The 12407-nt window shown below is 50.8% G+C and overlaps 1 protein-coding gene across 1 annotated transcript in view; it reads left to right on the top strand.

Annotated features, from left to right (window-relative positions):
* Positions 1-12407, top strand: part of GABBR2 (gamma-aminobutyric acid type B receptor subunit 2) — a 347460-nt gene that overhangs the window by 163047 nt on the left and 172006 nt on the right. The window contains exon 4 of the mRNA XM_047066870.1: positions 12064-12165. Within this exon, the coding sequence (XP_046922826.1) occupies positions 12064-12165 (102 nt within the window). The remainder of the gene's footprint in view (positions 1-12063; positions 12166-12407) is intronic.

Genomic DNA, 12407 nt, shown 5'->3' with positions numbered 1-12407 from the left:
ACGAGGGTCCTACCGCAGAAGAACCCCAAAGAAATGGAGAACTGCATTTCTCCAGCTGCCGTGAGATCTTGGCACAGGCTGGTCATCCAAGGACTGGAGACAAAGCGCTGGTTTGGGTGAGCCCGGCCAGGGTCAGGTTCCCCAGGAAAGGGACTCAAGACCTTCAGGAGGTTTCCTGGGGAGCACCCACAGGAAGGAGAGCGGTGGACAGTGAAGTTGACACAAAATGCCGTTGTAACAGAGGCCTGGGTGGAGCCCAGGGAGAGCTCTGCAGCTAAGATGGCCCTTCAGAGATGTCCCGAATCAGGCACGAAGGCGGGCCGGTCACTGGTGTGGGCTGCCCTGGGCAGGGGTGTGATCTTGGACAAGGCTGCCCCTTTTAGTCACAGGCCGATCTCCGAGAGACACATAGCTGCGAGCTGTCAGTAGCCAACCCTCCCAGCAGCCGAGAGAATGGAAGGTTCTGGCAGCACATAGTTATAGGACCCTTGGGAACAAAGGAGTCTAGACTAGCAGGCCGGTAAGACGAGGACAGCTGAAAGGGCATCCCTTGGCCAGTAGTCCCCAAATGTGTAACGAAGACCCCAGGGTGCTTTATACAAGCACATTCCTGTCTCCCTCTCCTCCTCTCACACCAGAGTTAGAATCTCTTGGGCAGGGCCCGGGAATCTGTATTTCTACAAAGCTGCCGAAGAGAGGTGCCGTGCACAAGCAGGCTTGGAGCCACTGCTCTTAAAAACTCCAGACCCGACTGTGGTTGATGTCAGGTCAGGGAGATTTCTAGTTCTGGCAGCTGCTCTGGGCTGAGCCCCATGCTACGGGCTGGAACTCAAGGAACTCGGCTGGGCACTGCCCTCAAGCAGCTGTCGTCTCGCAGGGGAAAGGGACCTGGAAGGGCGGCAGCTGGTGGCTCTCTGTGGGGTTACTGTTCTGTTGCTGCTGTTAAAGACACGGCTTTGGGCAGCATCTATCTGGGAGGCAGGAAATTGGGTCTGAATCCAGCTCTGCCCCTAGATGGCCGTGTGATAGGCAAGCCCTACCCCTCTCCAGACCTTGGTTTTCCCTGCTGTCCAGTGAGGGCTGCTGGGTTAATATGTCAGAGGTGTGGGGAGTGGGCTTGAGGGTGACAGGCCAGCTCTGCCTGCTGGACAGAGGCTCCCTTTGCAGTGACCTTGGGGCCAGAAGGTGAAGTACATCTCAGACGTGTGCCACGTCCTCCTTGTTGTCACCTTCTGATCTCGATGTCCCATCCCTTGGATGTGCCCAGCTCTGACTTCTCCTCTCTCCCAAACGTCTTGATTGCTTGCTTTGTGTCCCTCATGGATACCTGGAGAGGCCCCAACACGGTCCTCATAACTGGAGTAAAGGCTCAAGAATCTGAGACATTCCTCTGGGTTCTAGCCCTCCCTCCCACCCCTCCATCTGAGGCCTGACTACCTCCTATAGCAACCCCACCTCTGCTTGCCACTCTCCCGCGGCAGAAGTTCCTTCTATCCTTTTTAGAAAGTTCTCCTCTGAGGGAGCCGAAAGCCACTTCCTGGTGGCTTCCCACACTGGCCCTGGCCATTCCCCTGGGGCCCAGGTGCCACGATGGCCCCCTAGTCTCAGTGACAGCTTCTCACGATGTGCAGGTGGGACTTTCTGTCCCTGCAAACCCCCTCCTGTCCCCTCTTCGGTTCCTGGGGTGCCAAGGAGCAGGGGAGGGGCCCTGAGCGCCAGGGAGCGACTCTGCCTTCCGCTTCCCCCAGTGCTCTCAGGTACGGTTTCTCTAATATCCCCCGTCTTAACTGGGATATCCCTGTTTTAGTAATATCCAAATAATTCTCTAACTAGTGGCCTGGTCCCACAAGCCTGCTGCAGTTAAAGCAGTGGGTGCTTTGTCACAGGAAGGCTGCCAGGCTCTGACGGCTGATTTCATTCCCCCCATAGCTCAGCGTAGCCTGACTTCTCAGGGCTAGCATTGCAGCAGAAGCAGCAGGCCAAGGGAAGACAGCTGGCCCTGGGGTTTGTGCAGATCCAAGAGGGGGACTTGGGCCTGGTCCCACATCCTCAGGCAGCCTGGAGCTGGGCCCCGAGGGACCCAGATGGAGGGTGTGTGGACTCTCGGGGCAGTTTCTGGTTAGCTAGAGAGAGTGGTCTGCACAGCACCATGCAGTTTAGAGGAGGGGTCACCACTAGCTTGGGAATGAGGGAAGGCATCCTGTAGGAGGAGGTGTTTGAGGATGTGTGGAATTTTAAATTCAGAGCTGATCCTATGAGTTTCCTGTTCTGCTGTAACAAATCACCACAATTTGTTATGTTATGGTAACAAAGCTCAGAAGTTCAGGGGCGCCTGGGTGGCTCAGTCGGTTAAGCATCCGACTATTGGTTTCGGCTCATGTCACCATCTCATGGTTTGTGAGTTTGAGCGCCACATCAGGCTCTGTGCTGACAGTGCAGAGCCTGCTTGGGATTCTCTCTCTTTCCCCTCTCTCTCTCTTCACCTCCCCTGCTCACTCTCTCTGTCTCTCTCTCAAAAATAAATAAACTAAAAAAAAAAAAAAAAAAAGCTCAGAAGTTCAAAATCAAGGTGTGAGCCGGACTGGTTGCTTCTGGAGGCTCTGGGGGAGGGTCCGCTCCCTTGCCTTTTCCAGCTGCTAGAGGCCACTTTCACTCCTTGGCTTGTGGCCCCATCCTCCACCTTCAAAGCCAGCAGTGCGGTTTCATCAGACCATCTCTCTCAGACCCCTGCTTCTGTTGCCATGTCTCCTTCTGGAACTGCCTACTTTCCCTTATGAAGACCCCTGTGATTACCCTGGACCCACCTAGATAATCTTAAGTGATTTCCCCATTTCAAGACCCATCACTTAATCCCATCTGCAAAGTGCCCTTTGCCATGTAAAGTAAAGGATTCCAGGAATGAGGATGTGTGCATCTTTTGGGAGGGGCTCTTATTCTGTGTATCACTTAAGCTTCTTTGGAATTTCTAAAACCGTGCAAGGCTGGATGGGGACTTGAGAGCCGGAGGATCCCAGTTCCCTTGCATCAGCTGTCCTACCCCTGTGCAGGTTGGTCTAGGGTGTGCCCCCCCCCCCCCCCGCCCTGCAAGGTGTGGTTCTGGAAGGTGGGCCCCTGGGGGAGCTCGTGGGGCACCGGGCAGAGGACAATGGCCTGCAGGCTATTCCCTCTCCCTCCGAAGGACTGCTGTGACAGAGTGATGGTGGTGGTGTCTCCAAGGCAGGAAGGAGATGTCCTGGGTGCATCTTGGGCCCGGGAGCCTGTCACTGGTCAGCCGTGCCAGCTGGAGTCCCTGTTCTCAGCCGCCATGTGGGCTGACCAGACGTCCCCCAGCAGGTTTGGATGTGAGTGGTTAGGCAGGTTCAGGTCACAGGTCCCCACCCCCTGAGCCATAGTGAGGAAAGCAGAGAACTGCCCCCAGGGAACTCTACCTGCCCTCAGGCCACCAAGTGTGGCCTGAGGGCATCACAGCACTGTCCTGGGGCCAGTTCCGGTTTTCAGGCTGAGGCATCCAGGCCAGCCACTGGGCATTTGGCTCATCCCTGTAAGACCGTCTCAAATGTTCTCAGAATGAACTCTAAAATAAAAGTTCAGAGGAGCTCGGAGTGCTGACCCTCTGCCTCTAAGGCTGGACAGACACAGTGCCTCCTGTGTGCACCCCTTCATCCTCTCGTCTGCGTCGGTTTCTGCATGCGAGCACCACACTGGACCCTGGAAAAGAAAACAAAGCCCTTCCCTCGCGGGGCTGCCCTGTTAGTTGAGGAGGCGGACGTGAGAGCCCCAGTTCTCATGGTCAGCTCTCTGCGAGCCAGCTCAAAGTCAGCAGCCTGGACTGCTGAGCCTTCCACTGGGGCCCATGGGGCGGATGGCCTCACCTGGGCCTCCGCATCTCATGACACGGCAGCTTCTGGTCCTTCTCTTGTTTTCCTGCTCTTGGTAACTCTGAGAAAGTGAGAAAGACTTATTTCCTGGGGACAGACAAGTGGCTGTTGAGTAGAGGAAACCTTACCTGTGATGTAAGGCGTAGGCAGGACAGGGAGCCCAGCGGCTGCATGGGATCATGGTTTGGACCCGCAAAGGCCGGGTCCTAGGAGGCCCCAGGTGTATTTGTTTCTGTGGCTGCCACAACAAATCATCAGAAACAGGGTGGCTTAAAGCAACAGAAATTCCTTCTCTTACAGTTCTGGAGCCAAGGGTCTAAAATCAAGGTGTCACCAGGGCCCTGCTCCCGCTAAATGCTCCCTGGGAGGGTCCTTCCTGGCCTTTTCCAGCCTCTGGCGGCCCCAGGTGTTCCTCAGCCTGTGGCCAAATCATTCCAGCATCTGCCTCTGCCTTCAGATGCCTTCTCCCTCATATCTGTGTGTCCCGAATCTTTCTCCGCCTTTCGGTTAGAAGGACACTTATCACTGGCTTCAGGGCCCGCCCAGGTAGTCCAGGATGATCTCATCTCAAGATGCTTAAGTTAATTACATCTGCAAAGATGCTTTTTCCAAATAAGGTCACATTCACAGATTCTGCTGTTTAGGACTTGGGCATACCTATTTGGGGGTCACACTGGCTCTGCAGTGTGAACACGCAGGTGTCCCACACACATGTGGTTTTCACATGGACACAGCTGTGCATATACCCCCAGGTATTACCCTGTGCAAGTGCCACATGTGTGCAGTAGAGCTAATACATGTTTACTTGTGTCCTTGCCCTTGTGAAAAAAAATTTCACTTGTATTCAACTCTGGTTATAGCTTATTAAGAGTTTATATTTCTAGAAATCTGAAAGCTAGATGGCTGTGTTTTTTTAAAAGGAACTCTTTCGGGGGGCGCCTGGGTGGTTCAGTCGGTTAAGCATCTGACTTCAGCTCAGGTCATGATCTCACAGTCCGTGGGTTCGAGCCCCGCCTCGGGCTCTGTGCTGACAGCTCAGAGCCTGGAGCCTGCTTCAGATTCTGTGACTCCCTCTCTCTCTGCCCCTCCCCTGCTCCTGCTCTGTCCCTCTGTCTCAAAAATAAATAAAAACATTAAATTTTTTTTTTTTTTAATTTTTAAAAGGAACTCTTTCAGGGTGCCTGGGTGGCTCAGTTGGTTAGGCATCCAACTCTTGATTTTGCCTCAGGTCATGATATCATGGTTCATGAGATTGAGCCCCAAGTTGCTGATAGCACAGAGTCTGCTTGGGATTCTCTCTCTGTCTCTCTCTCTCTCTCTCTCTGTCTCTCTCTCTGTCTCTCTCTCTCTCTCTCTCTCTCTCTGTCTGTCAAAAACAAATAAACTTAAAAAAATAATTTAAAAGGAACACTTTCCTCAATGAATATTCACAAGTTTGGAAAAGTGGAAATACAACCACATGTATGAATTTCTATGGGAACTTAAGTGTATGCCCCAAGTCTTTGAGAAACTTCAGAGCTGAAGAGGGCTACTTCGGCAAATGTAAAATTTAAAAAGTCAGGGTAGGGGCAGGTGGAGTTTTGAAACACTTGTTTTCTTAGAACCACATGCATTGGTGGTGAGAGAAAACTCCCTTCTCTGGTTTCCCAACCAGTTTCTCCTTGCACACCTCTGATGATGGGGAGCTCACTATCTACCAAAGCAGCCTTCTCCATTATTAGGAAGTTTTTTTGGCCTTGGGCTAAAGTTTGCTTTCTTGAACCGCTGACCTGTTGGTCCCCTCCTCTGCCGTGGGGGTGCTCAGAACCAGGCTCCCTCTCTTCCACACGAGAGCCCTTCAGAGTTTGAACCCAGCCATCACTTCCTGCCTTCGTCTTCTAGTCTCTGGGCTAATTTTTTAATTAGCTTAAATTAATGGCGGTTTCTGGGGAGCTCCGGGCCCAGTAAAAGTGACCTGAATTATTCAAAGATTTGAGTGTTTCAAATGCCTGTTTATCCTAATTAGCATCTTAACTACAGCGGTGCCCTCTGCCTCTAACGAGCCACATTTTAACATGTTCCATATTTTAATGGATTTTACTTGAATGAACTGTTTAATCAAATGAAGACACATTTCATGAATGAATAGAAGTAAATCTATAATTATACGCTTTAGTCAGGTAAGAGGAGTGACATTTTGGCACAATCCAGGGCTATATATAGCGAGTGCATTTGAATGACAAAGTAGGTTACCTCCAGTTCCATAGGAGAGCTGGGAACTCGCTTTGCTCTCAAGTTCATTTTGTAACCTAATTAGAATTTTCAAAGAGTTGTAAAGTGCCTGTGGCGCAGATCTGGTTCTCCCATCTTTACCTGGATCTCTGCCTTTCTAGATGATTCCTCAGCTGGTGCAGCAGCCTCGTTAGGGAAGGCAGCCAGGGTACTACTGGCCACAGAAGCCAAGTGTCCTAGAGTCTCTGATGCTCTCCATGGCGTCCACTTTGCATTTCACATCCTCCATCAAAGTCTTCACTGCCTGGGACATGTGGTCAGAATGTGGTAACTTACAGTTATAACAATACGATGCTTTCCTCTTCTGCCTTTACTTACTGTTTCTCTCTTATGCCTTGTCCCCCCTTTCCTTCTTTCCGTTCTTGCTTCTGACATGGTCAGGACCTGCTCGTGGCGCTGGATACCAGGAATAGAAGGATCTGGGGGTGTAAAATGAGACATAACTATGGGACGGGGCAGGGGAGGGCAGGAGAGGGGTGTGGGAAACTGTAAAGGAAGATGGTGCCCTGGACCTGGAGAAAGTGGGGACAGTGACATGGGGGGCTTTCAGGCAGGTGGGCAACTCAGCTGTGAGCCTGACAGTTCTGTTGCTTTTCCCCCTAAAGTGTGCGGTTTCCATCTTTAGCTGCATGTTGGAACCACCTGGAGGCATCTAAAAATGCTGATGCCTGGGTGCTAGTCCAGAGATTCTAACTGGTTTAGGATGTAGCCAGGGTACCAGTATTTTTAAAGACTCCCCAGGTAGTTCTAATACGCAGTCCAGAGTCTTCAGGTGACTGCAGCCCCAATACCTTGACTACAGTCTCATGGAAGACCCTGAACCAGAACCACCCAGCTAAGGTGCTCCTGCATTCCTGGCCCATGGCAACTGTGTGAGATAATAAATGTGTCTTGTTTGAAACCACCGAGCTTTGGGATAATTTGTTACACAGCAATGGGTGACTGATACAGATGATCAGTTGCCCCAGGTGTACCCCTAAGTGGGTCACTTCACCTCCACCGGTGTCTCTACCTCCAGCCTTCCAGAATCTCTCACCTGGATGGTTGCTGGAGCTGTCTCACTGACCTTCCTCTTCCCCAACTGCCTCTGCCCCTCACTGGCCCCACGGCAGCCTAAATCATGGTTCTGGTCACGTCACCCATCCTCGAAACCTTGTAACGGCTTCTCACTGTGCTTAGGCTCAAGACCAGCATCTTTGATGTAAATTATAAGGCCCTCATGGCCTATTCCTCATTTCCTATGCCTCATATTCCTATGCCCACGGCCTTCCCCCCTCCCTAGCCCATGCTCTGCTGTAGCCCAGCCTGGCTCTTCTGGCTTTTCACTGCTCCCTTCCACCATGGGACTTTTGCATGTACTGCTGCTCAGCCTGCAAGCCTTCTCCTGCCTAACCTCCTGCCTGGGTCCAACTCCACCGTTACAGCTTCTCCCAGAGCATGTTCCTGAACGTGAGCGCCCTTGTCTTGGTAGGGACCAGGGTGATCATCTGATTAATGTTTCCCACCTCCACTAGATAGAGACCCAGGACTGTGAATGGTTTTGCTCACTATCAGAGCCCTAGTACTAACTCACATGGTGCATGGAATAAAGAGATGTCAATATCATGAATGAATGAATGAATGAATGAAAGGGAAAATAAATGAGAGACTGGCAAGAACAAGCAGAGCCCTAATCTAGAATAATCGGAGCGCTAGGTAGCTGTCCAGAAAGAGACCTAAGCCCATAGGCCAGGCAGTAACTGCCATCGGCTGTAGCTCCAGCCCCAGAAATGCAGCAGGAGCCCGGATGGAGAGCCTGAGATCTAAGAAGATCTCTAGCCACCTGACATACCTATTCCTCTGGTCTTCTTTTCCTCCAACCTGTCTGCTTCTCCCCCCGCATCTCGCAAGAGGGATAAAGACTGGCTGTGTCCCCGAAGCAGTCAGTTGGAGGAGCGAGCCCACTGCGATGGCTTTATTGGAGTGACGAGTCCCTATCACCCCTTCCCCCACGGCCCCATGACCCAGCTGGGAGGGGGACTGCGTGTATACCTCCTGGGCCTGCTGTTCAGACGGCTGATCTGACCTGACGGGGTTTTCTCCATATACACCCTGCGCGGGACTGTCCCCACGGCTCTGGGCTTTTCCCCAGAGCCACTGATTCTGCCTACCTCTTGACTTCTTTCAAGATGGACTACCCTAGAGCTTAAAGTCTGAGTTTAAATGTTAAAATCCTTGGATTTGGATCTTGGATTCCCGAGGCTGCATGGGATCCCTTAGGAGACATTGTTGTCATCCCTTGTAACCTGTACCCTCCCCAGCCCCCTGGGTCTATGGCCTCCCTGAAGGTTCCTAGCCATGCCCCTCTCCATTGAGCCTGAACCACTTTGTCCTTATCCCTCATAAAGGCGACCAGAACCGAGCCCAGCATTTGAGGTGTGGACTGACATGGACAGAGGGACAGAACAGAGGGCAACTGCCGCGTCCTTCAGTCTAGACATGACGGCCTTCTAAATGTGGCTCCCAGTCCCGCTCACTCTCTTGGCAGTTGCCTTCCTCAGTTAACACATTCTGGTCTTCTAATCAAGAGGGAAATATCTAAGCCATTGGAAACGTATCTCTCACTATGATCAAAGAGTGTAAGTTGTAAAACTTACCCTGCTTCCTTTAGGACAGTGGGTTTCAAATTTGAGCATTCATCAGAATTGCCTGGAGGGCTGGGTAAACACAGATTGCTGGACACAGCTTCTGATCCAGTAGGTCTGTGGTGGGACCTGAGAATTTGCATTTCTAACACATTCCCAGGTGATGCTGGTGTTACTGTCCAAGGGCCACATTTTGAGAATCACTGCTTTAGGGATATGCTTTCTGGCACAACTTCATATTCACAGTCTGTACCAGTTCTTGAGGCTGGGGAGGGAAATCAGCAGCTGTTACCTCCACGCCTAGCTTAGACTTTTTAGTCCTGGGGCTCTGACCCACTGGTTTTCCTGTGTGTCCTTGGAACTCCTTTGGTAGCCTGAGCTCCTATCCACTGCTCCAGAAGCAGAGAGAGTTCTCCCTTTAGGTGACCTCTGCCCTGTGGGCTGGCCCCAAGGCTCCAGCTTAGACTCGACCCCTCCTGATTGTTCTTCTCTTGGCCCTGCTCATGCCCCTGGCAGTCCTGGCCCTTCCTTCCAGGTAATGGGACAGCCTTCCTCTCTGTCCCATCCATACCCATCCGTGCAAATGAGGCCCCCAGTGGGACCCCAACTATACTGGACTGTGTGTGTGTGTGTGTGTGTTATTTTCTTGGAAATTAAGAGCTATTCTTTTCCCAGAAGAACGTATTTCTGCTTTTATAATGGAGGTGAGTGAAAAATAGGATTCGCTGTGTAGAAATGCAGTTTATAGCAAGCTGCAAAAAGACATTGGCCCCATTAAACAAGAGATACCTGCAGTTCCAGAAGGAAAAATAAGCGTTTACAAATTTATGTAGTACATCTTTGACCAGTGAACTGAATGGTCCTCCTACCCACACATGAGGGTGTGGATCTTTTTTCCTTATGAGTTACATCAATGATATTATTTCGTTTCCATGCTTTGGTTACTTAAAAAATACCATTTATTACTGATTTCCTCCATTTGCTTTCTCTAAAAGGGTCCATTAGAATAAATACTTGAGCTGAGCTCAGACTTCTTGGTGCTAAAATTATGGTGGCTGATCGCACCACCATCTGTTCTGACCTGTTCTGGCTCATCAGGCTTCCAGAACTGTCCACAGCTGGCAGGCTCCAGAAGAGCCAGCCCGGGAGCATGTGGAGAGCACAGGGCTGGGAGCGACACTTCAGTTTCCTCATTTGTGAAATTAGGGGCAGAATGAGATGACCTCTAGGGTGTTTTCGTTTTGTTTGTTTTGAGTTCTGACTTCCTAAAACATAGTTGATTGGCCATAATTAAACACAGCTTTCATGCACATTCTTATTCACAGATAGATACCCCAAGCCACTGGCTGCCTCGATGCCTTGCCTTGAAAGCCTGGACATGATCATTCGTCTTTTTTTTTTTTTAATGTTTACTTATTTTTGAGAGAGAGAGAGAGAGAGAGAGAGAGAGAGAGAGAGAGAGAGAGAGAATGCGAGCAGGGGAGGGGCAGAGACAGGGGGAGACACAGAATCCCAAGCAGACTCCAGGCTCTGAGCTGCCAGCACAGAGCCCGACGTGGGACTCAAACTCATAAACTGCGAGGTCATGACCTGAGCCGAAGTCGGACCCTTAACCAGCTGAGCCCCCCAGGAGCCCCCCAGCTCTTCATTCCTTTCTAAGGCTGGGCGATGTTCCACTGCATGTATACACCACATCTTTATCCCTTTGTTTATCCCTTCATCCATTGATGGACACTTGGGTTGCTTTCATCGCTTGGCTTTTGTGAAGAATGCTGATGTACAAATCTATCTTTAAGACTCTGTTTTCAGTTCTTTTTTTTTTTTAATTTTTTTTCAACGTTTTTATTTATTTTTGGGACAGAGAGAGACAGAGCATGAACGGGGGAGGGGCAGAGAGAGAGGGAGACACAGAATCGGAAACAGGCTCCAGGCTCCGAGCCATCAGCCCAGAGCCTGACGCGGGGCTCGAACTCCCGGACCGCGAGATCGTGACCTGGCTGAAGTCGGACGCTTAACCGACTGCGCCACCCAGGCGCCCCTGTTTTCAGTTCTTTTGAGAATGTACCCAGAAGTCGAATGCTGGATCGTGTAGTCATCTGTGTTTGCTTTTTGAGGGACTGCCATACAGTTTTCCACAGTGGCTGTACCATTTTAGGCACTCCGTGTCTCTACATTTTCGCCAATGCTCGCTGTCTCCTGTGTTTTGCTAATAGCCATCCTAATGGGTGTGAATGGGAAGTGCTTGTAAGGATCATCTGCTCTTAAGGAAGAGGAAACTGAAGCCCTGAGACAGGGAGGGTCGCACAGAGATGCGGCGGTCACAAGCAAATCAGTGACAGACCTAGAACCTGGATCCCCCAACCCGCACTTGGTAGTTTTTACTGAAACACACAGTCCTGTTTCCACTCTTTATGTCAGAGGGTGCTCAGCCGTGGCCACGGGCCAGATACAAACTTCAGATTTCTGTGGTTCAGTCCTCACTTTGTTTTTGTTTTTTAATATTTCAAAATTGTATCAACGTTTTAAAATATGTAAGGATCTTATATTTTAAAAAGTCTAGATTTCTGAATTCTCCCTCTGAAATCAGAAAGTCTAGTGACTCGGTCTGGCATTCTGGGGCACAGCATGATGGGAGCAACTGCCATCTTAGATGGCACATCCCGGTCTCCAGTTTGCCACTGTCCCCACCACTCCCTAATATCCTTCCATACATACTGCTTCACACACTGGCTGGACCCAGTGAATCCTGGAGTTTGCAGATCTCTGCTTTCTAAGCATATCCATGTTGGCCATCCTGTGTCAACAGATAGGTAGTTATATGTAACAACACAGGCTGGTTCCATACCCCCTCGCTCTTTATTCTGCACTGAGTGTCTTGCTGTTTCTTCACCCTAGAAGTGAAATGATATTGCAAGTAAATAATGCAGAATATAAATAGAGATATATGTGAATAGTCTGATTTGGTGACAGTGTGATGAGACAGAGAAACACCAGCAGGAAAGCCCAGAGATTCGGACGCTCGTCTTGACTCTCTCCCGGGAAATCTCTGCACCACCTTAGCTAGCCCCTTCCCAGGCTAGCATCCTTGTGCCAGTGTGTCCCTTGCAGGCTGGATCCCCAAGGTCTCACAGGGCCCTCTAGTTTATAATGAAGGGGAAAAAAATAACTCCTTTCGCATTGTTGGTGGAGAAAACCAGCCCAGTTAAGCTGCTTCCCCAGGACGACACCTCCAAACAGACTCTTCCTGTGGCTGCCAGCACACCCACCCTCTGCTTTCTCTTTGCTAACAGGTGAGGAATGACCTAACTGGGGTTCTGTATGGTGAGGACATTGAGATTTCGGACACCGAGAGCTTCTCCAACGATCCCTGCACCAGTGTCAAAAAGCTTAAGGTGAGTGCAGCTGGCCACGGCCGCGGGGACAGACCGATGCCTTGCTCCAGGCTTCCCCACATCCCTGACTATGAAAGTGTCTTGAGTTCTGGCTGTTTCATTTCATCCTGGCATTTCACACATGGGGAGAGGCCCCAGGAGCTGGCTCCCCTTGGCTGCCCCCATGCTTGTCCTGTCCAGATTGCTAGGTACATAGTCCTGGAGAGCTTACTGGGTGATTTTGTGTCTCTCAATTGAGCCTA

The sequence above is a fragment of the Lynx rufus genome, unplaced genomic scaffold (assembly GCF_022079265.1).
Source record: "Lynx rufus isolate CCGP_SWC_20201006 ecotype Redwood Valley unplaced genomic scaffold, mLynRuf1.p SCAF_10, whole genome shotgun sequence".
Classification (NCBI taxonomy): domain Eukaryota; kingdom Metazoa; phylum Chordata; class Mammalia; order Carnivora; family Felidae; genus Lynx; species Lynx rufus.
This window is presented reverse-complemented; position numbering and strand designations above follow the sequence as displayed.